Here is a 22,157-nt window from a genome sequence, read left to right as displayed (position 1 = left end):
AAAAAGTGGGGAACGGAGTGTCTTAACACTAAGTTCCTTAACACTAAGTCCCTGCCTATCTTGCCATATACGGGATACAGCGTGAAGATTAAAAAAAAGAAATCGAGTTTATGTAATATCTCAATATTTAATTAATTTTATTTCATTATTATCAATTGACCTTTCCTCAGTCAGCAAGATATACGAGTAAATGGAAAAGCCAAAATATCAATCAATAAAAAGCGAAAGTAAATAAATAAACAAGTTCGCTTTTGCAATAATATTAATATGAGTGACATGTCCTTAGTTTATTAATAAACAGAGAAAGCGTAAATAACGAATGCCTATACAAATATTGATTTAACTAACTTTATAAGAGGCCAGTCGTAGCGCAGCGGCACAAGGGTGTAACTGTAACGCGTCGGTTGTGGGTTCGATCCCCACTCGAGGAAGAGAAATATTTATTTACGTTTATATTTCCATTTCTTCGGTTTAGTTTCGAGACAAAGCTGCGTTGAGTTCTGCTACTTAACAAGCAAAGCCTCCAGAATTCGACAGAAAGTGGGGAACGGAGTGTGTTAACACTAGGTTCCCTCTGCCTACCCTACTGTCTGCGGGATACAGCGTGAAGCTGATTTATATATTTTTGAGTATCGTCTTCGGTATTCAGAATCAAACAACGTTTCAGTTTGCATTTTAAGAATGTCATCAAACCAGGTTGCGTGCCAGATTCATTACTTTCACCTAACCTTAGGGTATATTCACACGAAACTATATACTGTTCATTATTGGCCTAAGACTCATTTTTTATTATTTTATACGTATTTATTGTCTTTCTTAATTTTTTTTGTATGTAAATGAAAAACAACTTAGTTAATATAAAAACAACGGAGGTTTATATTAAATAATAAATACGTCGATAAAAAAAAATATATTTTTTAACATCTTATATAATAACAATAATATACTGCTTCGCAATCTAAATATTTTTCCTTAATGAAGCTTCTTTTTTTTAATAATACACTCCATTTGCCATATCTCAATTCATATAAAGATACTTGTTTATAGTTATGTATGTTCATCGCACAATATAATAAAGAATTAATTAAACATTTAAAAACAAACTAAATTAAAAGATTTTTTATATGGATTTTTAATACGGTACTTATACTTTTCTTTGCGTACGTCCCACTACCATATAAATAAATAGGTCAATTTGATCGATTAGAAACTTTTCGAACCAAAAAAAGACGATTTCGATCCTAATTGAAAATTTAAATGCAAAACGGATTGAGACACCCATACAAATAATCATCCTCACTTGATGGCCTTCGAGGTAGTTAAATTTTATATATATTTCCTCAATAATAATGTAAATTACTTTGCATTTTTTTTTCAGTTCACGAACATGTACTTAAATAATTCTTATAATAACATCTTATGGTTCATCTATGATTTTTTTTTCATTATTCTCGTTACATTAACAGAATTATTAAATAGAACCTTCTTCTATGCTTTTAATATGTTAAAATTGTTGTCTTAAGTCCTATTTAAATTTAAGTAGAGTCAAAAAGGAATTAAAATGACGAAATAACAACTTAAAAACTAATGTACTGTTTATACTTTATAATTGGAAAGTTGGTACGACCCATTACGCTTTTAGGATCCATCTTATTTTAAGGATTGTCCGATTAACCAAAAGTGCCAAATTTATAGAGCTTAGTGACGTGACTCTTTCTTGTAGACGTATGGAGAAAAAAATGTAAATTATAGTTACAGTATTGAAATTAATCATTATACTTATAAAATATTTATCCAAATGAATAAAAAATGCAAAGAATTACAATAGGTTTTTCCCACTTCTTCTAACATAGTTATGATCAACACGGCTATAAGCAACCAAAACTGGTTTATCTTCATACGTTGTTTTTTTAATAACATTTTTTTCTATTTATAATATTATTTTTATTGAATTATTACCAGTAGTTTACTCATTATTACAACTAAATCTGTTTTAAATTACGACACACTAGAATCAGCGACGTTAAGCGCATAAGTTTTCACGCCACTGCCCAAAGTAACAGTAAAATATGCAATCACGTCTTAACAGTTATCCATATACTTATTGGAATACACAGTCGGTGACAGTTCTGCGTGAGCTCTCCATTCGCTCGAGCGACGACACTCTGTCACCTTGTGTTATATTTAGCAATGAAGTATATTTAAATACTGCTGCATTTATATAAAAATTAAAAAAAAAAACTATTTGACACTAGCTTTTTGTTGGCGGGAAATATAAAAATGAGACGCCATCTTTTATTTTCGTTTGTACTGTTAAGTGTAATTGCGGTGTGTGAAATGAAGACCAAAAAAATGGATTATCCAACGGAAAAAGAACTGACATTGCAAAGAAAAGAAACTACACCGGTAGATTTTACAAGGCTTTTGGTTATGAGACTTGTTTACGGTCTCGCTAAGGTCATGGGTTTTGAAGAACCAGTGAGCGAGTTTCTGAATGGGGCGCTTGTACCTCCAGGGGCTGATGATGAAGACGATTTTGATGATGTTGATGATATTTTTGATGATTATTGAAACCAGGTTGGATATTTATTGAATGTGTCTTAATTTGTATGTATCTCAAATGTTTAGATCGTAAAATCAATACCAAATGAATGGCATTTACCTATTTATTTATGTAGCTTAACTTTATCATATCATAAGGAATATTTATTTATTATAGATTAGTATTATTTATTGTAAATTGTATTTTAGTAGTAGTATTGTAGTAGTTGGTTTCGGCGTCGAATTCCACTCAACACTCAATGCCCCCTGAATTCGGCGGAAAATGAAGAACGGGGTGTCTTAGCACTAAGTTCCCAGGTTCCTACTCTGCCATGTGAGGGATACAATGCGAAGCTAAACAACTAAGATAATATATTAGTTACAATTAAAGACGATTATGGTAGTATGAAGTTCGTTAAAGAGCCAATTTTAGCATAATTATGTTTTCTAGATCTAAGGCAGAATAAGTACTGCCTTACGTACCGTATATAGTATAGAGTACTTCTAGGCAAAAATAGAAAGCCAAATTTTATTGTTAATAATTTCTCTCTGTTAAATGACTGTAGGTAATTAATTTTAATATACACAGTACCTGGTAGATGTAATAATTTATTTATTTATTTATTATCGTACACCATGTAATCTTTGTAAATATTAAAATATCACTTTCAGTTTGTCTTTTATTTATTTATAAATCTGTTTTTTATGTACAGATTAATAAATTATAATATAAAAAATTGTTACCACTTTTATACTAAATGTCATCGCTGTAATAAATTGAAAACGAAATAAAAATAGTGAAGAAAGCTTATTAGCTTTGAGTGACTCATTGAGGTTTACGTTTCGCGTGACCTTTAAATAGGAAATGTCATTACCATACACTCCAAAACCGCCAATGTTGCCTAAAATCTAATTTGGCAGCGTGCAGAAAAATATAACTTATAATATCTTGACTTGCTTGTATACTTTTGAAGTTAGTTGACACATTTTTAAGGCCTAGTTTTTACCTTCGGCTACGCCCGCAGGCTCATATGGAAATAGATATAACGTGATGTTATATTATAGCTTTTAGCTTTTCTCTTCAAATGGGCTTAATCATTAAATTATTGAAAAAAAACCGACTGCATAAAAGTAAAAATTATAAAAAACAAACGTTCATTAGGATTGGTCTCTACAACGCCACATAGGTATACACATACATAAATAAATAGACCAACAAACACATTACCCTCTTTTACAGCGTACAGTCGGATAAAAAGATGGGTCAGTAATCAATAGAGTTAATAGAATATTTATTGCATGAATCACCCGGCGTTGATGATCCAGTGAAAGTAATTTTTACTCATGCGCGACGTGACTTAATCTCTGATGCTATTCAGTTTAATGCTTCACCAATAAAAAATTGTGTCAGAAGTATAATATACATCGAAAATATCGCGCTCTTACTGTTTTTATATAAAATACCGTTCGCAAAAAAACTGAATTCATCGATTTAAGATCGAGTAGCTGTTCGGCAATTAAATGTAAATAGATGATAATTTTTCTCACTGCATCTACAAATATTAGTAGCACTGCAAAGTATGTATAATATATATTTTAGATTTCTAAAATCCACTGTTTGCGGTTACGAGCTTCTATCCAAGTTCGATAACCTTGCTCTCCGAAGTAAGGACGAGCTTGACAGCGGCACATTTATGTGGATCTGTGACCACATATGTAAATGTGACTACATATGTAATATGTAGATATGCAAATTTATGTGTAGAAGATCTACCTATCCTATATCTAGTACAATCTAATTGAAATTGTATTTAAAATAAAAATTTTTGTTATATGTAATAAAAAAACATTTTTTTATATAAATAAATCCATTTATCATAAATCTTCATTACAATCTATAAGCCATGATGGTGTATCAACAAACATTTTATCTTGTGTGCAAATTACATCATCATCACTGTCTTGATCATTATCATTTCCTTCATCATTATTAATTTCATTACTTCCATCATTGCAATTTCTTTCATTACAGCCTTTCATTTTTCTTATTAAATCTCCCCATTTCAAATTAGTTTTACAAAAGGGGCATTGTCCTTCAATCGGTATATATTCTCCAGAAGGCAATAACACATCAGCTAAACATGATATATGTGTAACTAAATTACATTTAGTATTTATACAAGTCAGTTTTTCTGTAACTTTTAATTGTTCTGAACATAATGAACATTTTATTGTAGAAACAGGAGAATTTGTTTTCTTTAATTTTATATTTCTACTTTTTACTGGACCTTTGCAAATAAACATGTGGCTTGGCAACTTTCTTTCAGGCTAAAAATAATTAATAATTAGAATAGAATACTTTTTAGAAATATGTGTATAAAATAATGTAGCAGGACCAACTCAGGCTTCTTGGAAATTGTTTTGAAAAAATCTCAAATTATCTTTATACAGAAAAAAAGAAACACCATCTGAAATATATTAATACCAAAAAGTGTGAAAAAAACTTACTGAAAATTCTTCAATAAAATCATACTCCAGCCATCTTATGACTAAAGGAAGACGGCACCATGGACCTACTCTGAGCATTTCTGTTAAAACTCTCAATTTAAATTGGAATTCTGTTTCTTTTCGAGGAATCTTCTTCAGATCCAAGTGTTGAAGCCTTGTAGTTTTATTTGGATTCTGCCATGCCCACTCAAACTAAAAACAATTTTTTATATATAATTATTTGATTTAAAAAACCAGCATCTAGGTAGTAAAATTGTGTCTGGTTGTAAACACCATCATTGTGAGTTCAATCCGCACTCAGAGCATGATTTTTAATTCTCTGTAAAAGTGCAGCATTGAATCCGCCAATAAACATGCAGTGACACCAGGATTTGGCAGAAAGTGGGGAACAGGAGTATTTTGTGTGTGCAGGTTACAGAAATATCTATAAGAATTATGGCATTATTTGAGAAAGTTTAATAAAACTTACTCTTAATGCTGATATGTTGTTTGGGAAACCATGTGTTATCATCACCATTTTCCTAACGAAAGTAAAAAAATATTATTAAGTAAAAAATATATATTATTTTCATGATTGGATTGAAAGATGAAAGAAAAATAGCATTATTAATGATGAGTAAATGATTATTAATAAGTATGTGATTTTTTTCATTATTTCAAGAAGACATACACTAACCAAGGACCTTTATTACTTGTTTTATGAGCTCCCCCCGCCCACGTGCCTCTATTATGTTGCATTATTCGCCTGTTTGGATCTCTAGTATATCCTATATAGGTTCGGCCTTTATATTTTGGATTTATAGAATATAGGAGGTATACGCCGTAAAAGTCTTCTACTACTTCTGGTTCTGCCATTGACACGTTTTAACTTATATTTGACTTATAGGGCTTATATTTAACATTTATATTCAATTATTTCATTTAACTACTATTACATTTATTTGAAATATCGAATATTCGAAAATAGAAGGTAGAAATTAGGAAGTTTGTAAACAAATAAATGTCATGTGTCAAATTTGCTATAGGGCTGCCAAAAGGTTGAATAATTCTTATTGTAGGAAAGTTTAACTACTCCGATACTTGTGTGGATCAATCTAAAGGTTGTGATCCATTAGATTTTTTTATTGAATCAATTACTTTTATTTGAATCACACGGGATCAAAATACAAACTTAACTTTATGTATTAGGATGAAGAAGAAACATATCGTTAAAATAAATCACCTGAATCGAATATTTCAAATTTCTTTCTACCATAACCGTTCCGAAAAGCTAATTGACCGGCTGAAGAAATACTGTTCTGATACTTATTTTTGGCTTTCCGAACGTGTTCGTTGAGCACTAATCTGACAAAAATTGTCAATAAACCACTTCAAAAATGTCATTGTTGATTTTGATTTTGACATTAAAAGGAATATAATGTGTTTATTTATTTTTAATTAAATAAATAGAAATAGAATATAATATATCAAAAGACACAAGTAAAAATTATAATTTTGCGCATACAATATTGAAAATTTTAAAATGTCATCTGAATCGTCTTCAAAAGTAAATAGGTTATGCGGCTTGTAAGTAAATAAAAATATTTATTACTAATATTTATTTCTTATTTAATACTATTCTTAACTTTTTAGCTTCACGCTGAATCCCGCACATAGCCAGGAAAGGAACCTAACCTAACTGTTCCTATAAAGACACTTTCGATCCATTTTCCGCTGTATTCTGGATATATATGTTAAGTGGCGGAAATTAACGCTGCAATATGTAATCATTTCCTCGAGTGGGAATCGAGGGGCGCCTGAGCCACTCATTTATCTTTTTTTCTATATATATATTCACAAATTCTTTTGCAGGTGTGAAGAAAATCCAAGTAAATATTGTTGTCCACGATGTGATGTGTTTTACTGCTCTCTTAATTGTTACAAATCAGATAAACATTTACAATGTTCGGAGAGTTTTTATAAAGAATGTGTAGACCAAGAGCTTGCATCTCATGAGGTTGATGAGGATGCAAAAAATAAAATGATGGAAATCTTGAAAAAAATGCATGAAAATAGTGATGAAGGTTTAGAAGATGAAATAATAGATGAAGAAGACTTAGACTCAGATGATGGCTCAGATATAGATTTACATACAAGAATAAAAGACTTAAATCTAGATGACCCTAATGTTTTGTGGAATGCTTTGACAGAAGATGAAAGAAATGAGTTTGAAGCAATGCTTAATAAAGGTGATGTAGAAAATATAATTCCCCAATGGGATCCATGGTGGATGTATAAAAAGGAGAAAAAACTAGTAGAAGATACTAATAAAGATTCAATTATTGAAAGTGAAATGTTAAAAATGTGTCCAGAATTAAAAACTGTACCTGAATTCAGCTCTCTTACTGTAAGTAAAATCTTTTTACATAACTCTTGAAAACTTAATTTTATTACAAATATGAAGTTATATTTCAACAGCTTAGTTTATACAACTTAAATAACTAAAACTTCAATCTTATATCAAATAACCACAAGGAAACAATTCTTATGTAACTGAAATTGAACTAAAAAGTTATACTGACACTATAATAACTACAAAAAACAGTACTCTAATACTGTACTAGGCACCGAGGCCGGTTGTGGCACAGGGGCACAAGCATGTGATTTGCATTACATGTTTCGAGTTTGATTCCCACTCAAGGTAATTAAATTAAAATTGACAATATAGTACACAATGCCTCCAGAGTTCGGCAAAAAGTAGGGGGTTCAGTGTCTTAAATCTTAACATTAGTCTTATTATTATTTTCTCTGCCTATCCTTATATGCTGAATATAGCATTAAGCTGAAAAATATATAGAATCAAAGTATTTATAAAAATAAAAATGGAATAAACTGTCTGCTGTCGCAAGTTAACAGTCACATGCTTGTGTATGCACTACAACAACCTCACAAATATTCTGATATATAAGCTATATCACTATAAAGGTTTATGTTCTCTACCTTTTCTAAAGTTTTTATCACCTATCCTAACAAATTATAATAAATTTATAAAATTATATTTTTTTTTGTTTTTTTTCCAGAGTGTAAAACCATCACAAGCTATAAGGTTTAACATTGCCAATGTGATAGCTTCATATGCATTCACCGTGAGGTACTTTAACGGTGAAATAGAACCAGTGGAGGCTGCTTATTATGTTTTGAACATTTGTACTAATTTAGATTCTAATAATAATTTTGAAGATCCCGAATTGGCAGTGGAATCTGTTGCTCAGAGATGTTTACAGGTATTTTAATTATTATTTTATTAATATGATATACAGGCTGAATGATAGTGCCATGCCATTTCTTTAGCTTGCCTTATCCTACATATGGGAAAAAGCAGTAGAGAGAATCTAGTATCAAGACACTTTCTCCCTTTTTGTAAAATTCAAGATATTGAGAGTTGAGTGACAGAGCCATCACATCACATTCATCCAGAGGATGTCCTGACTAATATCCGATATTTGTTTGTGGGCATACGGGTATGCGACCCCGGATCCTAGAGCCGCCACTCTTACATCCTCATCCAGTCCGTAAGAATGGTGTCCTAACTCCCCCCCCTTCCCCTCCTCCTTTCCTTAGCTCCCTCCTTTTACCTATCCTACCCCTTTTATTTTCCATCGCCATCCGCCGACATAATGAAAAGTCACAGAAAGTGGGTACGGCTAGGGCGTCGCCGCTAAACGACGCGCAGGCACATCGCCCTACACCTGCGATAAGTGGGCAAGGGCTACCGTGTCAAGTACGGGCACGGTTAAAGACGCGAGTACCCAGACGGAAACTCCGCTTTGCAACGTGGAATATTGGCTCTCTAACCGGACGATGCAGGGAACTCGCAGATATACTCATGAGACGTCGGGTCCAGTGTGCTTTCCTCCAGGAAACTCGCTGGAAGGACAATAAGTCCCGTAACATCGGACAGGGTTACCGGCTTATATACACTGGGTCACCTTCAGGTAGAAACGGTGTAGCGGTAGTGCTTTCTGAAGAGCTTCAGAATGGGCTCCTTGAAGTTGACCGTCGCTCCGACCGCTTGATGCGAGTGAGGGCGTTATCACAAACTTAATCAGTGCCTATGCTCCCCAGGCGGGATGTAGCGCGGCCGAAAAGGAGACATTCTGGGAGCAGTATGAAGGGGTGCTACTTGCTGTGCCGTCTACCGAAGTGGTCTTAGTTGGGGGGGACTTGAACGGGCACGTCGGTAGGGCTGCTGAGCCGTATGAACGTGTTCACGGGGGTTTTGGGCACGGTCTTCGCAATGCAGAGGGAGAAAACATTCTGAGAACCTGTATTGCGTCTGATCTGGCCGTCGTGAATACGTTCTTCCAAAAGAATTCTCAGCACCTTATCACGTATAAGTGCGGGTCCCACTCAACTCAAATAGACTACTTATTGACCAGACGGTGTCATATGGGCAGGGTAACTAACTGTAAGGTCATTCCAGGCGAAAGCCTAACGGTCCAACATCGTCTTCTTGTCATGGACTTTAACGTCACTCCGAAGAAGAAAGTAGCCGAGAAACGTAGGCCTCGGATCAAGTGGTGGTTGCTGAATGGACCGATGCAGACCGACTTCCTGGCAGAGGTGAAAAGTCATAATCTTTCGACTAACACCGAGACTGCTCAGGTTGCTTGGGATCGGGCTCAGTCGGCAATCATTGCGGCAGGCAGGCGAGTTCTTGGCGTTTCTAGGGGAGGACGTGTCATCGACAGGGAGACATGGTGGTGGAATGACGAGGTCCAGGAGGTGACTCGTGAAAAGAAGGCTGCCTTTAAGAAGTGGCAGGAATCCAACTCTCCTGAAGACAGACTGGAGTACACAGTAGCTAAACGTGCCAGTAAAAGAGCTGTGAGAGCCCGCAGTGAGAGTTTGTCACCATTATATGATAAACTTGAAACTGTGGAGGGGCAGAAGCTCATTTACAAACTGCCACGTTCCCGGGATAAAGTGACGCAAGATATCGCAAAATGTCTTTGCGTCAGAGATTCCCAGGGCACGCTGCTCTGTAATCATGACTCTGTGAAGGAGAGGTGGAGAAGCTACTTCCAGGAGTTGCTGAATACTCAGCACCCATGCAGTCTTCATCACGACCCACCGCCTAACCTCGGACTTATTGCCCCAATAACCCTTGACGAAACACGTAATTGCCTTCGACGCATGAAGAACGGAAAAGCGGTGGGACCTGACGACATTCCGATCGAAGCGTGGAAATTGTTGGGCTCTCTTGGTGTGCTCATGCTTACTGACCTTTTTAACCATATCTTGAACACTGGTAAGATGCCGCATCAGTGGCGGCTTAGCTTTATTACCCCTATTTACAAGGGAAGGGGCAGTGTTCAAGATTGTGGTAGTTATAGGGGCATTAAGCTTATGAGTCATACCATGAAGCTCTTCGAGCGCATGATTGACCTCAGGCTCCGCCGAGAGTGTACTGTCTCTGAGTCTCAATATGGATTTCAGCCAGGATCGGGCACCATGGACGCGATTTTCGCCCTCAGAACTTTGATGGAGGCATACAGGGAAAAAAGGAGAGTTCTGCACGTGGCCTTTTTAGATCTGCAGAAGGCCTTTGACTGTGTGCCTCGTCAGTGTATCTGGTGGGCATTGCGATCCAAAGGGATCCCTGAGGCCTATATTGAGATTATCAGAGGCATGTACCACGATTCCGCTTCTATGGTTAGGACTGCTGTTGGCGACACTAGACCCTTCCCGATTACAGTGGGGGTTCACCAGGGCTCGGCTCTTAGTCCGTTCTTATTCAATGTAGTGCTCGACACTGTCTCGGCTCACATCCAGGACCAGCCTCCATGGCTGATGATGTATGCCGACCAAATAGGACTCATTGCCGAGAACCGACTGACGCTGGAGCGTAAAGTGAACCTCTGAAAGGGTACGCTTGAGAACGGCGGTCTTAAACTAAATGTGTCGAAGACAGAGTACATGGCCTGCGGGAGCCGGGACTCGAGCACCATCCTTATAGGTCCTGAGCCAGCCGTTAAGTCGGAGAAGTTCAGGTACCTTGGATCCGTTATGCACGAGTCTGGAGGCATCGACCACGATGTCCATGGCCGGATAAGCGCTGCCTGGGCCAAATGGCGGGAGGTCACTGGTGTGGTCTGCGACCGCAGAATACCGCCCAAGCTCAAGGGGCTGATATACAAGAGCATCATCCGACCGGTTCTTTTATACGGCAGCGAATGTTGGCCAGCACTATCTCGGCACACTCTGGAGCTTCACGTCACGGAAATGAAGATGCTGAGGTGGATGTGCGGCGTAACGCGGTCTGACCGCATGCGCAACACATTCATTCGAGGTAGTCTTGGGGTCCGTGACGTAGCGGATAAGCATCAAGAGCGTCGCTTGAGATGGTTTGGCCACGTTACGCGCCGGCCTAAGAACTATGTCGGACGCAAGTGCCTTGCTATACTAGTTCCTGGGGCGCGACCTCCCGGACGCCCAAGGAAGCGCTGGTTGGATGTCGTGATGCAGGACATGAGAGCCAATGGTCTAACCACCGAGGACGCAAAAGATCGTGCAAAGTGGTGTAGGTTAAGTAGGAAGGCAGACCCTGGTAATAGCCGGGATTAATGCCAGGAAGAAGAAGTGACAGAGCCATCACAATGCCACACTTTATCTACCATAGTGGGTAAAAAAATCCTTTGCCTAAGTGACATGATGTTCCACTGCTCTATCTACTCAATGATATTTTAAGACACATTAAATCTATGATATATAAATAATTCATCCATTTAGAAGATTGTTATGTCTTTTTTCTGACAAGATTTTTTCCCTTTTCCAGAGTGAATACATACATACTGATGAGGCAAGTCTAGATGTAATGAAAAATGATACATTTCGAATATTAGAAGGCCCAAGTGAAGAAAATAAGATATATTACAGTAAATCAGCTTTCTCACATCTCATACAAATATTTACTGATGCTAAATCATTGTGTAAAATAAAAAATGATAAAAAAGTCGATAACAAAGGTAATTTTTCTAGAAAATTCCCAGAGCATAATAAGAATCATTTGCCTGTTTTAGATATAAGTAAAATTAAGAAAGTTATTAAGAAATTAGAGTATTATCTGTCTTTCTTAGTAAGCTGTGATACTAATGTAAATAATAAATAATTTTAAAGTATTTTTTTTAACAATGGTCCTTTTATTTGTCTTTTTTAAAAATAAAGTCAATATCAAGTCAATTTCCTTAACTCATTTTTATCAACATATATAAAACAATTTTTATTACAAACTTAACTTTTATTTATGTTGTTCATATGTTTAATCAATTCTGTAACAAAAAAATATATTTGTGAGATTAATGTATATTTGCAAATTTGAAGCATTTTTTTTACTATCTGTTTTACTTAAGACAAATATTAACTTAATTTAATGAAAAATCGAGAGGCCTTTTATTATCTACGTAATAAAATAATAGGTACATCCAATATTTATTCTTAAAATAAAGACATCAGAAAAAAAACAAAGAAAACCACTGTCCTCCTTTACCACAACTTTTATTCCAACAAAGATACTGTCGAAGGAATGTCCAGAACATTGATACTTACACCGATAAGTTATAAGTGTAAACGGTTATATAACTAATAAGATATAAGATTTATTACATCCCTTAACTAGAGGTTTCAAATATATCATAAATTTTAATAAAATTGCTTTTGTTTGTTGTTATAAAATATAAAAAAAAAAACAAATGAAAAAAGAAAAACAATATACTTTATTTGAGTTTTAATTTCAAGTATCAGTTACCTTTTTACAGATAATCAAAATTATAATAAAGAAAGAATGTTCTAGATGAAATTTATAATAAATTTGAAACCACAAACACCATATTATTATATAACTTTTATATTAAATTTAATAAAATATCCACATGATCAACAATATTATGAGAACGGACACAAATTAACAAATTTCACTACATATTCAATTATTTATTTTTATAAATATTATAATAAATAACATACACTACGTACAAAAAAATATCTTTTTTTCATCAAAATATAATGTAATCTTTATTATGTTATAGTTTTTTATGAATTACAGTTTTTATTTATCTGTTACATCTTAAGCAATGTTGCTGTAATATTTTTGGCATATTTTGGTATTTTATTAGATTTTTAATAAATAAGTAGAGAGATTAAAGTATAGAAGACTGGATTTAAAGTCTGTAAATACCAGAATGAAAATAAATAATTAATATTCTTAGTTTCTTTTATTATTATACAAAATATTATAGAAATAAACAAAAATCGTTTAAAAAAAATCCTGTCACTTTGACTTACTGGCAATATTAGTTAAATTTGAATGTATCTTTCATACTTAAGTCTCAAAATACAGATTATATTTCGAATTTTAATTTTATATTTTATCAACGTTAAGCTACTTTCATAGATTTGATATACTGCTGGCATTTGCTTGGGACTACTTAACTGTATTAGAACGTCATATTCTTCGTCTTAAAAGGTGTCCCCATGTAAATTTAGTATCACTTCAAAAATAAACACAAAAACCCATTTAGTTTTGCTTGAGTTATATTTCGATTCATTTATATTAAATATATGGTCATAATTTTAATTAATATTCACCAAATTATTTTATTCAAGAAAAATATTGCAAAATTTTTATTTTTATAAATAACCTACTATATATCTGTCTATATCATACATGTACATATGTAATTTTCCTATTATTTTAGATAAGTAATACTAATAAATTTTCAAATTTATATATTTTTTTAATAATGGCAATACCATATATAGTTCATTCGTAGACATCTTTTAGCTATTATGAAACTTGAAACCTTAGTCCTAAAACACCTTTAAGATATAACGTATGTCGAACGATCAAAACCCATTTATTCTATAGAATTATTTTAAAATATAACTTTAAGACTGTTTTTAAATAAAAATTACAATGTGCAAAAATTACGTGTAAGTACTAAATGCCAAAGGAACCCGCAGGAAGGAATAAAAACCTATAACCAGAAACTTAAAAACCAAAATTATTAAAAAAAATGTTTTTTAAAGGATACAGTAAAAAACTATCAATATGATCTTATCGTTCAGAATTTGTGTCAAAACTGTTTATAACTATATAAGGAATGCATTTTTATGGTAGTCTAGGCATTTAAATCATTAAATTAACTGACGGTTGTAAAATAAAAAAAAAAGTAATTGACATACTTGTCTTATTCATTATATTTTTGAAAATCGATTTGTTTTATTATTTGGTGTTGTCATTATTTAAATTTCCAAACTTAAATCGGCATAAAAATAAAAAAAATATCACATCTAACATATTCAAACCAACGTCTATCACATTAAAATTCTACATAACATATTCTATCTCCAAAAGACATATACTAAAATGTATGAGTCATATATGACTCATACGAAACGGAGAAATGAAAATAATTCAAATACAATAATGTAGCTTACGTAGCTCTCCGGCGCAGCATGCGATTATAAAAGCGTAGGTTTGTAGGTTCTATTACTCTCGTTTGCTCGTTACCAGAGCAACGAAAATGAAAATATTAAATATTTATCTTTTTTACATCGAGCGGGAATCAAACCCCACATACCTAATACGGTATTTGGTTCTGATAATACTGTATCATATCGTAAGTACGGGTTCTGAAGTTAAGGAAGGAGTTTCTTATGACTGACAGCATGTACGCGGCCGCTTCCTTTTCCGTGGAATTTGGCGCGAAACGGGAACGCAACTGTCTGATTGTCTGTCCACGGAAACATGGTAACCCGGTGTCTAGCATTAGTGAGACCATTGATATTATAGCTTCTTGGTACGGCCTGAAATGAATAGTAATTTAGTTAGTCTTTTAATTTACCGAGAATTTATCGCCTATATTGAAACTACCAACAACCAACCTTATACCTATACATATAAGATACAAACTCACCTGACAGCCAGGAAGGCCTGCACGCACAGCTCACAGAACCACCGGAAGGGCGGCGCCTCCATCTTGCCGCCCATCACCATCACCATCTCGTCGGTCAGCTTTATGTCCGGTTCGAATCCGAGATTACCACCGGGCGATGATTCGAACATGAAACCGAAATCTGAAAACGGTTAACCAATATAAGTAAATATTTAGAACTAGACAATAAAATGTTAAAATATTTAATAAAAAATGGAAATCACATAAACATTCTTTTTTCAATTTTTTTTTTCAGATTTCCCGCACTTATGGCGGGTACGCAGAGGAAACCTGAGAGCCTACTGTTAAGACATTTTGCAGCCTTTGATATTCTTCCGTTCGCCACTTTTCATCGAATTCTAGAAGCATTGCAAGCTGAGTGGCGGAATTCAACCCGTTGCCAGGGCGAGCAAATGAAAATATTAAATATTACCGTTCCTCGAGAGGGAATCGCACCTACAGCCTCAATCTTCATTGTTTAATCTTAATTAACATTTAATAATCAACCTAAGCCTAATAAAAGGCATCTCATTTAAAGGAAGACATAGTTACCATACCATATATTCCGTATATAATATATATAACCATAATGAAGATTACCAACTATAATTTAAAAAATATATATTTAGAATAATTTTGTGTTTAAAAAAAGTGCCAAAGTACCGATATGAATGATATGTCCGTCTGTATCCAACATTATATTTCCGTTATGTCGATCTTTGATCTGTAGAAGAAAACCGATGACGCTGTACGCCGCCATTGACGTCACGAAACATCTTCGGGCCGCCTGCGGAATAATATTAATTCTTTTATATGAAAAATATAGAAAACTTTCTGTGAATTTCAAAAAAAGTATTAGAAAAAAAAAATTATGCTCTATTGCTATGATATGTTTTGTGCCTGCCAAGAAAATATAAATAATTCATTTATTGTGATTATTTACCAAATGTTATTTTCTTTAAATGCTATTTAGATTTAATTTTGCACCAGGAAAACACATTGTTAACTAAAGTTTAAAAAAAATCTTCTCATTATACCCCTCGTATAGCACGGTTGGCAGACGGAACTTAGTGTTAAAACACTACGCCCCATGCACCGCCACGCTTTGCATGTTGAGTGGCGTAACCAGAGCGAAGAAATGAAAACATTAAATATTTCTTTCCTCCCGAGTGGGAATCGAAACCACAACCGTCTCTGTACTACTCCGTAGTTGCTAACTTATTATCTTCCTATTCTACACTATAGTTTCGTTATAAGATAAAAAAGTATAGCCTTTAAAAAAATATGAAATACCAATTCTTCCGACTTCTTCTTAAAATGAAAAGAGTTGACCAAAAGAAGTTGATAAATTCACCAATGTTCTTATAATGTAACTTTTATATTTACCTGGAATTCCCTCGTAGTTTCATCTCCATATTTCTTGATGAAGTATTCATACATGCCGATATCCGTTTGCCTCCCCAACTGGTCCCTGGACTTTGCATTTGGCACGCATTCTATTACACCACACTGAAATGTTAATTTCTTTCTTTTAATATAATATTAAAAACTAAATTTGATTGGTTTAACCTGCGTATCTCAGGAACTACCTTACTTTCTCAGGAATTAGTTTGAAATTTAAAAAGTAACTTTGAACTTGGATAGTTAATTTATGCGGGTAGAGTTAATTACCTCGGGAACCTAGACCATGTCATGTGTCAACTCTTAGTTATTTCGTTTGACCAGGAAGGGGAGCAAACTATGCAATAAAAGTTTACAATATTTTCTTTCGTTAAAGATATTAAAAGACTAAATATAATAATTTCTTCTTCAATATAAATTACATTTTTAAAAACCATCACCATTTGCATAAAAAACTTTATATTTATCGTCACGCTAAAAATATATAGCAGTATTTTCAAAAATATTCTGTAATATCAACCACAGATAGACACACCTTAAAAACACTAAAAACTAATAAGAAAAATGCACAAAATTCCCTGAAAACCAGCCATAACGGTTATAAAACTCACCCCAGGCGCAGTGGCGACAACCTTATACGGAAACAAATACAAATCCAGGCCGACTTGTTGGAACACGTTCTTGAACAGCGATATCACCTGCAAAGCCAACATGTCTTGCCGTACGTCGTCACCCACTTTAAATATGGCCGCTTGCCAGGTCTCCGCTGCTATTGAAGTGTAGCGGTCTTTGCCTTCTTCCTGTGTTTGTTATTTGTATTTGTTTTAATTAAATAGTGGATAAGCAGAAGGAACCTGGGAATATCGTGTTAAGATACTACGTTCTTATTGAGACACTTCCGTTCCCCACTTTGAGACGAATTCTGGAGAATTCATCATTGCGTGTGAGTGGCGGGACTCAACTATGAGCTGTCTATAGAGAATCATATAGACCTTACATTCTAATCGATTATTTCTATAGCTTTTCATTTTGAAAATTAAAAAAATAACCCAGTGGACTCGAGCCTGTGTCTTTTTAACAGATTCGAGTCTCGCAAGTAAAAAATTAAATTAGAAACACTATTTTCTTATTTGACTTACTTTTACTAGATTTATCTCTACTACTATTATTTAAAAGAAAAGTTAAGTTAATACATAATATTATTTCTAAATATTTTTACTTTCTCATTATTCATCTAATTAAATAAGTAAAAATCGATACTAACAGCAGGTAGTTCTTCCCCGGAGGCGATGGCCATGGCAGTGGTCTCCATTTCTGATATACCATACTTTCTTACTCTAAAACGCGCTAGATACGGCGCCTTAGCTGCACTTTGCATTGGCGTTCCTGTTTATAAAAAAAATAGTTTATCAAAAACGGTTTGGCGAAAAGTAGCAAACGTCTTAATAAGAACGGAGTGTCTTAACACAAGATTACCGGGTTTCCTCTGCCTATCCTACTTTGTGCCGGCTAGAGCGTGAGGATATAAAAAATTAAAGAGCCTAAGAAATATCGATATTAACAGACGCTACGATGAAGCACTTCGAATTAGAAATCAGAAAAATATACCGCTTTTGTAATCGATGTCAATAACCATGGAGTCTGGATTCGAGGGTAAGTAGCATCCTGGTTGCACCTGGAATAGAAAAAATATATGAAGTTTATTCATTCAGAAATATTTATACTACTTATCTACTAAACTTAGTGTAAAGACACTCCGTTCCCTACGCATTGCTGAATTTCGGAGATATTAACTCGAAACTCAATGGCTCACTACATCTATCCGTACGGGGAAGCGAAAATAAATGAAAAAGAACATCGAACCAAATTAAACAAGACGTTATGAAAAAAACATGCAACACATTTTACCTTAACATTTTTAAGTGCCTCCAAACAAGCGCGCTTCCTCTCAGCACCTTTCGGATATGGTCGTATAATACCGCTAATATTCGTTATGTGGCTGAAGAAATCAAATTCCCTTTCGTAGAAGGCCTTCGCCGGACCGGAGAGTGTGTCGACTATGCTTTTTGTTAAACTTTCCAATATATCAAAGAGTGCCGCTGAAATCAATAATATAAGAGCAGGATAAACGTGTTACAAGTAATTTGTGATTTTTTGGGAAAAACTATTTGTATGTTGAGAACATTTACTACTACTATTAACTTACTATTAAATTGATAATTAAAATAAATTGTAACATAATAGAGAAATACTCACTGTCCTTATTATGCATTTCTTCATCTGTATACATATTGGTATGCATATTCCATATAAGTTGGTGTGCTACTACTTGAGATTTCTTGGCTAACGATTTTATTAATTCCGCTACATAGCCCATCTGAAAATACGTCCAGAATTTAGTATGTAATGTTAGGTTACTTTGTAATTATTGATACAGATTTTAAACAAAAACCTAGAGCTAAAACATGACATTCGCCTATTTTCTTTGTATTATTCAACTTTTATTTACTCTCTTACTGTATGCCTCAAACTTCTTCAAAGTCAGGCACGCTAAAGTCAGTTGTGGCAACTATTTTCAGAGCAGCCATGACTCACCTAACACATTACACTCACCGTGTCGTGCCTCAGCGCTTGCACCAGCTGTGGTATGTATGCGAGCACGGCGGAGGGCGGGTAGGAGGTGAGCGCGCACGCGGCCGCCTGTGCTGACAGCGGGTGTGGCGGGTACTGCCGGCTGAAGTACGAGAGCGCCTCCACCGGTGTGACGCGCGCCCACGTCACCATGTGGACCAGCTGGAGTGGGTTTGTTTTATGTTGAATCATGTTATTACTTGAGACTATAGTACTAGAGAAAGCGTACGTAATAACGCACTAGTACTACTGCACGTGCACTCATACAGATTAAATTAAACATAATTCAACTGAAAGTGACGAACAGTTTCTTAACACTAGCTTCCCTCTGCTTAGCCTGCTGTGTGCGGGATAAAACGTGAAGCTGATTTTTTTTTCTCTATTTACTTTTTTAACGTAAGCAGTAACAGCATGATGTTAGTGTTAAGATACTTCACTTTCCACTTTCCCGAATTTTCCAAGCATTGCGTGTTGAGGGGCGTAACTCTTTAGCGTAAGTTTTATAATAATAGTAATAAAACATACCTCATGCGCATCATTGAGCAGTGTCTCAGTGGTGACTAGATATTTGAGAGCTTGCGGCACGTGGCACACCGCGGTAGGATGTAATTGGACTTTACGCTTAATTTCTGCTATTATACCATCGTTCTTTAGTCTGAAATATAAATACATCATTTGATGAAATTCACTATTTTAGCATATTTAGTTTTTATTTAGCCACTCAACACGCCTAGGCGCATTTCCAGGATTCGACGTAAAATGGGGAACGAAAGTGTTTTAATGGGAACAAATTGTCTTAACAGTATGTTTCCAGGTTCTATCTGCCTACCCTGCTACGTGCGGGATACAGCGTATACTTAAAAAAAAAGTAAAATGGAAAATTTTGATCCAGAAATGAAATTGGAATATTAATTAAATAAACCTTCACCTTCCTCCTTACTTAATATTCAACTTACCTTTCAGGTAAAAACACAGCCAACGTCGGACTGATATCCCACGCTAATTTTGCATAATCGCGCCAAGTTCTCTCCGTATTGGGTTTAGACCGCCAAGTCGCTATATTGTCTTCCCCCGGCACCGCTTGCTCTGGCCTGCTGTGTGGGTTGTGCCATGTCACTAGGAACTCTATTTCTACTGCCTGTTATGATGAATTATTATTTTTTTACATAAGTATAACAAATAAATTTAAAAAAAAGGAAAATTTTACTATGAAGTTGATGCAATAAACTCTTTTCTAATCGTAAACAAAATTATTATAATAACGGCGATTATTAAATTTAAATATGTTTTCAAACGCTATCCCTATTATATTTCATAATTGTCTACTAATTAAAATTTATGACATAGTGATTTTTTTTATTCTAAAAATTAACGAATAAGATAACTTATTTTTTAACACTTATAACAAAAAAAACCTTACCATTAATTCTAAAATAAGATTTCGTTTCCTAACATAATCTTTGACAAACGGATCCTGGGACTTCACGGGTGGTTTGACGCTGCGATTCGAACGTTTACCAGCCACGCTGCCGGCGCCGCTGCTTAACGTCGTTGTTGACATTGGTACCTGGTATTATATAAGAATTGAAAAAAACCACATAATTAATTGTCATTGTAAAATAAGCCATTGTCGGGCAGAGCATGATAGGTGATAGGCAAAACGCGGCTTTCAGTTCCGCACTCAAAGTGTCAAGAGCTTGACAGAAAGTGAGATACAACGTAAAAATAAAAATATATACATATTGAAAAATAAACATACCGTATTAATCCATCCAGTAGTTTGTCGATTGCCGATGTCACTGCTGTTGACGGAGGACCTGTTGTCTGTTGGCGAATTCGACGTGTAGATACTGTGTGAACTACTCGGCCCCATTAGATCGAATTCAGCTTAAAAGAAAAAAAAAACAAAATAAGGTATGAAAAATGACACTCATAAAAAGTGATATAAAATTCTGAACAGGACAATTATAGAAATAAAAAATAGAACAAAAATATATACAAAACTAATGCTACATTTATAATATCTCTAATCTAGAACTTAACACCAAAATTGTTTAAATTCTTTTTATAACAATATAATAGCTGCAAAAACTTGATAAGATATTTTCCAACAGAGCGCTATAACTTTTTAGAGGTCTAAGCAGACACTGTACACTCTCTTAGTGACTCTCTCTGACATAAAGTATATAAAACTTCAGTAACATCACTTACCCCCAATATCACTACTTTTCAAATACTTCTTATCGGAATGCATCAACTGCCAGAACTTGATAAGAGATATGATGTCTTCTCTCAGTGCCCCCGAACTCTTGGCCGGAGACTGTAGACCTCTACAGAAGTAGTCTAAGCAGACACTGTACACTCTCTCTCTAAGTATATTACGAGCTAGCGAACGAGGTAAAATATCGCCTTGAAGTAGGGATAAGCCGCATGAGAGTAATCTGGAAATTTTATTTAATATTTAGTTAATTAATTAATTTATAGTTGGTTAATTTTTATTATTACTTTTGACAAGGCTAATTAAAAAATATATTGATTCAAGATGAAAAATATATTATATACAGTGTTATAAAATATGATCCATACAAATTTGTATATAACTATTTTATTTGTGAAATATAAATGCTTAAAAAAAGAATTTACATAAACTGCATATAATTTAAATATTTATATGAAAAAGACTAGCGTTTCCGTAGCGGATACAGCTTGTTTAGTTTTAGTTTTGAAAAAGAAACAATAATAGAATATTTTATTTAATTAGTAGTTTTATATTGAAGTTAGCCTTACTCACTTAAATCTGACTCCCGCCGCTTCTACGTGCCTGTTTATATGATCACGTATATCACCTACAGTTATTGGTAACGACCTGAAACAATAACATGTAATTTGCTAAATTAATATTAAAAAATATATATTCTTTTATGGCACTAAAGTATGATAACATATCTTATTTTGAAATATAAAGAATAGTTCAGGACAAGATGACTTTTTTTTGGATGCAATTATTGCGGTTTAATCTTATAAATCAGTCAATCAGACATTTTGTACAAAGGCTATCAAAATTCAATTATAAGTTACATCTTTAGTACTATAATATCATAT

At 34.3% G+C, this 22,157-nt stretch overlaps 4 protein-coding genes across 9 annotated transcripts in view; 2 read left to right on the top strand and 2 right to left on the bottom strand.

Annotated features, from left to right (window-relative positions):
• Positions 1 to 2,110: 2,110 nt before the first annotated feature.
• On the top strand, positions 2,111 to 2,747 carry LOC146540630 (uncharacterized). The gene has a single exon (XM_085203733.1). The coding sequence runs from the start codon at positions 2,281 to 2,283 to the stop codon at positions 2,569 to 2,571; it is 291 nt and encodes a 96-aa protein (XP_085059859.1). The 5' UTR covers positions 2,111 to 2,280; the 3' UTR covers positions 2,572 to 2,747.
• A 587-nt stretch (positions 2,748 to 3,334) lies between these two features.
• On the bottom strand, positions 3,335 to 6,054 carry slx1 (structure-specific endonuclease subunit SLX1). The gene is made up of 4 exons (XM_085203722.1): positions 5,726 to 6,054; positions 5,519 to 5,570; positions 5,050 to 5,241; positions 3,335 to 4,869 (listed from the first exon to the last, which is right to left on the bottom strand). The coding sequence occupies exons 1-4, from the start codon at positions 5,902 to 5,904 to the stop codon at positions 4,417 to 4,419; spliced, it is 876 nt and encodes a 291-aa protein (XP_085059848.1). The 5' UTR covers positions 5,905 to 6,054; the 3' UTR covers positions 3,335 to 4,416.
• A 360-nt stretch (positions 6,055 to 6,414) lies between these two features.
• Positions 6,415 to 13,578, top strand: LOC146540628 (zinc finger HIT domain-containing protein 2). Its single transcript, XM_085203706.1, has 4 exons — positions 6,415 to 6,615; positions 6,901 to 7,435; positions 8,109 to 8,312; positions 11,867 to 13,578. Exons 1-4 carry the CDS (start codon positions 6,572 to 6,574, stop codon positions 12,197 to 12,199), a joined length of 1,116 nt encoding a protein of 371 aa, XP_085059832.1. The 5' UTR covers positions 6,415 to 6,571; the 3' UTR covers positions 12,200 to 13,578.
• Positions 12,569 to 22,157, bottom strand: part of Pi4KIIIalpha (phosphatidylinositol 4-kinase III alpha) — a 25,368-nt gene continuing 15,779 nt past the window's right edge. For 5 of the 6 annotated variants that reach the window (XM_085203626.1, XM_085203651.1, XM_085203634.1 and 2 more), the window contains 16 exons: positions 21,847 to 21,921; positions 21,267 to 21,496; positions 20,815 to 20,942; positions 20,476 to 20,622; positions 20,012 to 20,193; positions 19,581 to 19,710; positions 19,038 to 19,217; positions 18,681 to 18,801; positions 18,333 to 18,523; positions 18,033 to 18,099; positions 17,689 to 17,810; positions 17,036 to 17,224; positions 16,410 to 16,532; positions 15,687 to 15,810; positions 15,006 to 15,165; positions 12,569 to 14,895 (listed from right to left, as the gene is read on the bottom strand). In XM_085203626.1, the coding sequence (XP_085059752.1) occupies positions 14,670 to 14,895; positions 15,006 to 15,165; positions 15,687 to 15,810; positions 16,410 to 16,532; positions 17,036 to 17,224; positions 17,689 to 17,810; positions 18,033 to 18,099; positions 18,333 to 18,523; positions 18,681 to 18,801; positions 19,038 to 19,217; positions 19,581 to 19,710; positions 20,012 to 20,193; positions 20,476 to 20,622; positions 20,815 to 20,942; positions 21,267 to 21,496; positions 21,847 to 21,921 (2,395 nt within the window). In that variant the 3' untranslated portion in view covers positions 12,569 to 14,669. The remainder of the gene's footprint in view (positions 14,896 to 15,005; positions 15,166 to 15,686; positions 15,811 to 16,409; positions 16,533 to 17,035; positions 17,225 to 17,688; positions 17,811 to 18,032; positions 18,100 to 18,332; positions 18,524 to 18,680; positions 18,802 to 19,037; positions 19,218 to 19,580; positions 19,711 to 20,011; positions 20,194 to 20,475; positions 20,623 to 20,814; positions 20,943 to 21,266; positions 21,497 to 21,846; positions 21,922 to 22,157) is intronic. The other variant, XM_085203642.1, reaches the window with a different exon arrangement.

This window comes from Heliconius melpomene, chromosome 2 (assembly GCF_056956725.1).
Source record: "Heliconius melpomene rosina isolate 202511_hmr_F chromosome 2, ASM5695672v1, whole genome shotgun sequence".
Taxonomy (NCBI): Eukaryota; Metazoa; Arthropoda; class Insecta; order Lepidoptera; family Nymphalidae; genus Heliconius; species Heliconius melpomene.
This window is presented reverse-complemented; position numbering and strand designations above follow the sequence as displayed.

Excerpts from the sequence above, each read along its gene's own strand:
- LOC146540630 (XM_085203733.1), top strand. The coding sequence starts at position 2,281 with ATGAGACGCCATCTTTTATTTTCGTTTGTACTGTTAAGTGTAATTGCG.
- slx1 (XM_085203722.1), bottom strand. The coding sequence starts at position 5,904 with ATGGCAGAACCAGAAGTAGTAGAAGACTTTTACGGCGTATACCTCCTA. Across the intron at positions 5,242-5,518 it reads ACAACATATCAGCATTAAGA|TTTGAGTGGGCATGGCAGAA; the intron begins GTAAGTTTTATT and ends AATTGTTTTTAG. Across the intron at positions 4,870-5,049 it reads ATTTTATTGAAGAATTTTCA|CCTGAAAGAAAGTTGCCAAG; the intron begins GTAAGTTTTTTT and ends AATTATTTTTAG.
- LOC146540628 (XM_085203706.1), top strand. The coding sequence starts at position 6,572 with ATGTCATCTGAATCGTCTTCAAAAGTAAATAGGTTATGCGGCTT. Across the intron at positions 6,616-6,900 it reads GTAAATAGGTTATGCGGCTT|GTGTGAAGAAAATCCAAGTA; the intron begins GTAAGTAAATAA and ends ATTCTTTTGCAG. Across the intron at positions 7,436-8,108 it reads CTGAATTCAGCTCTCTTACT|AGTGTAAAACCATCACAAGC; the intron begins GTAAGTAAAATC and ends TTTTTTTTCCAG.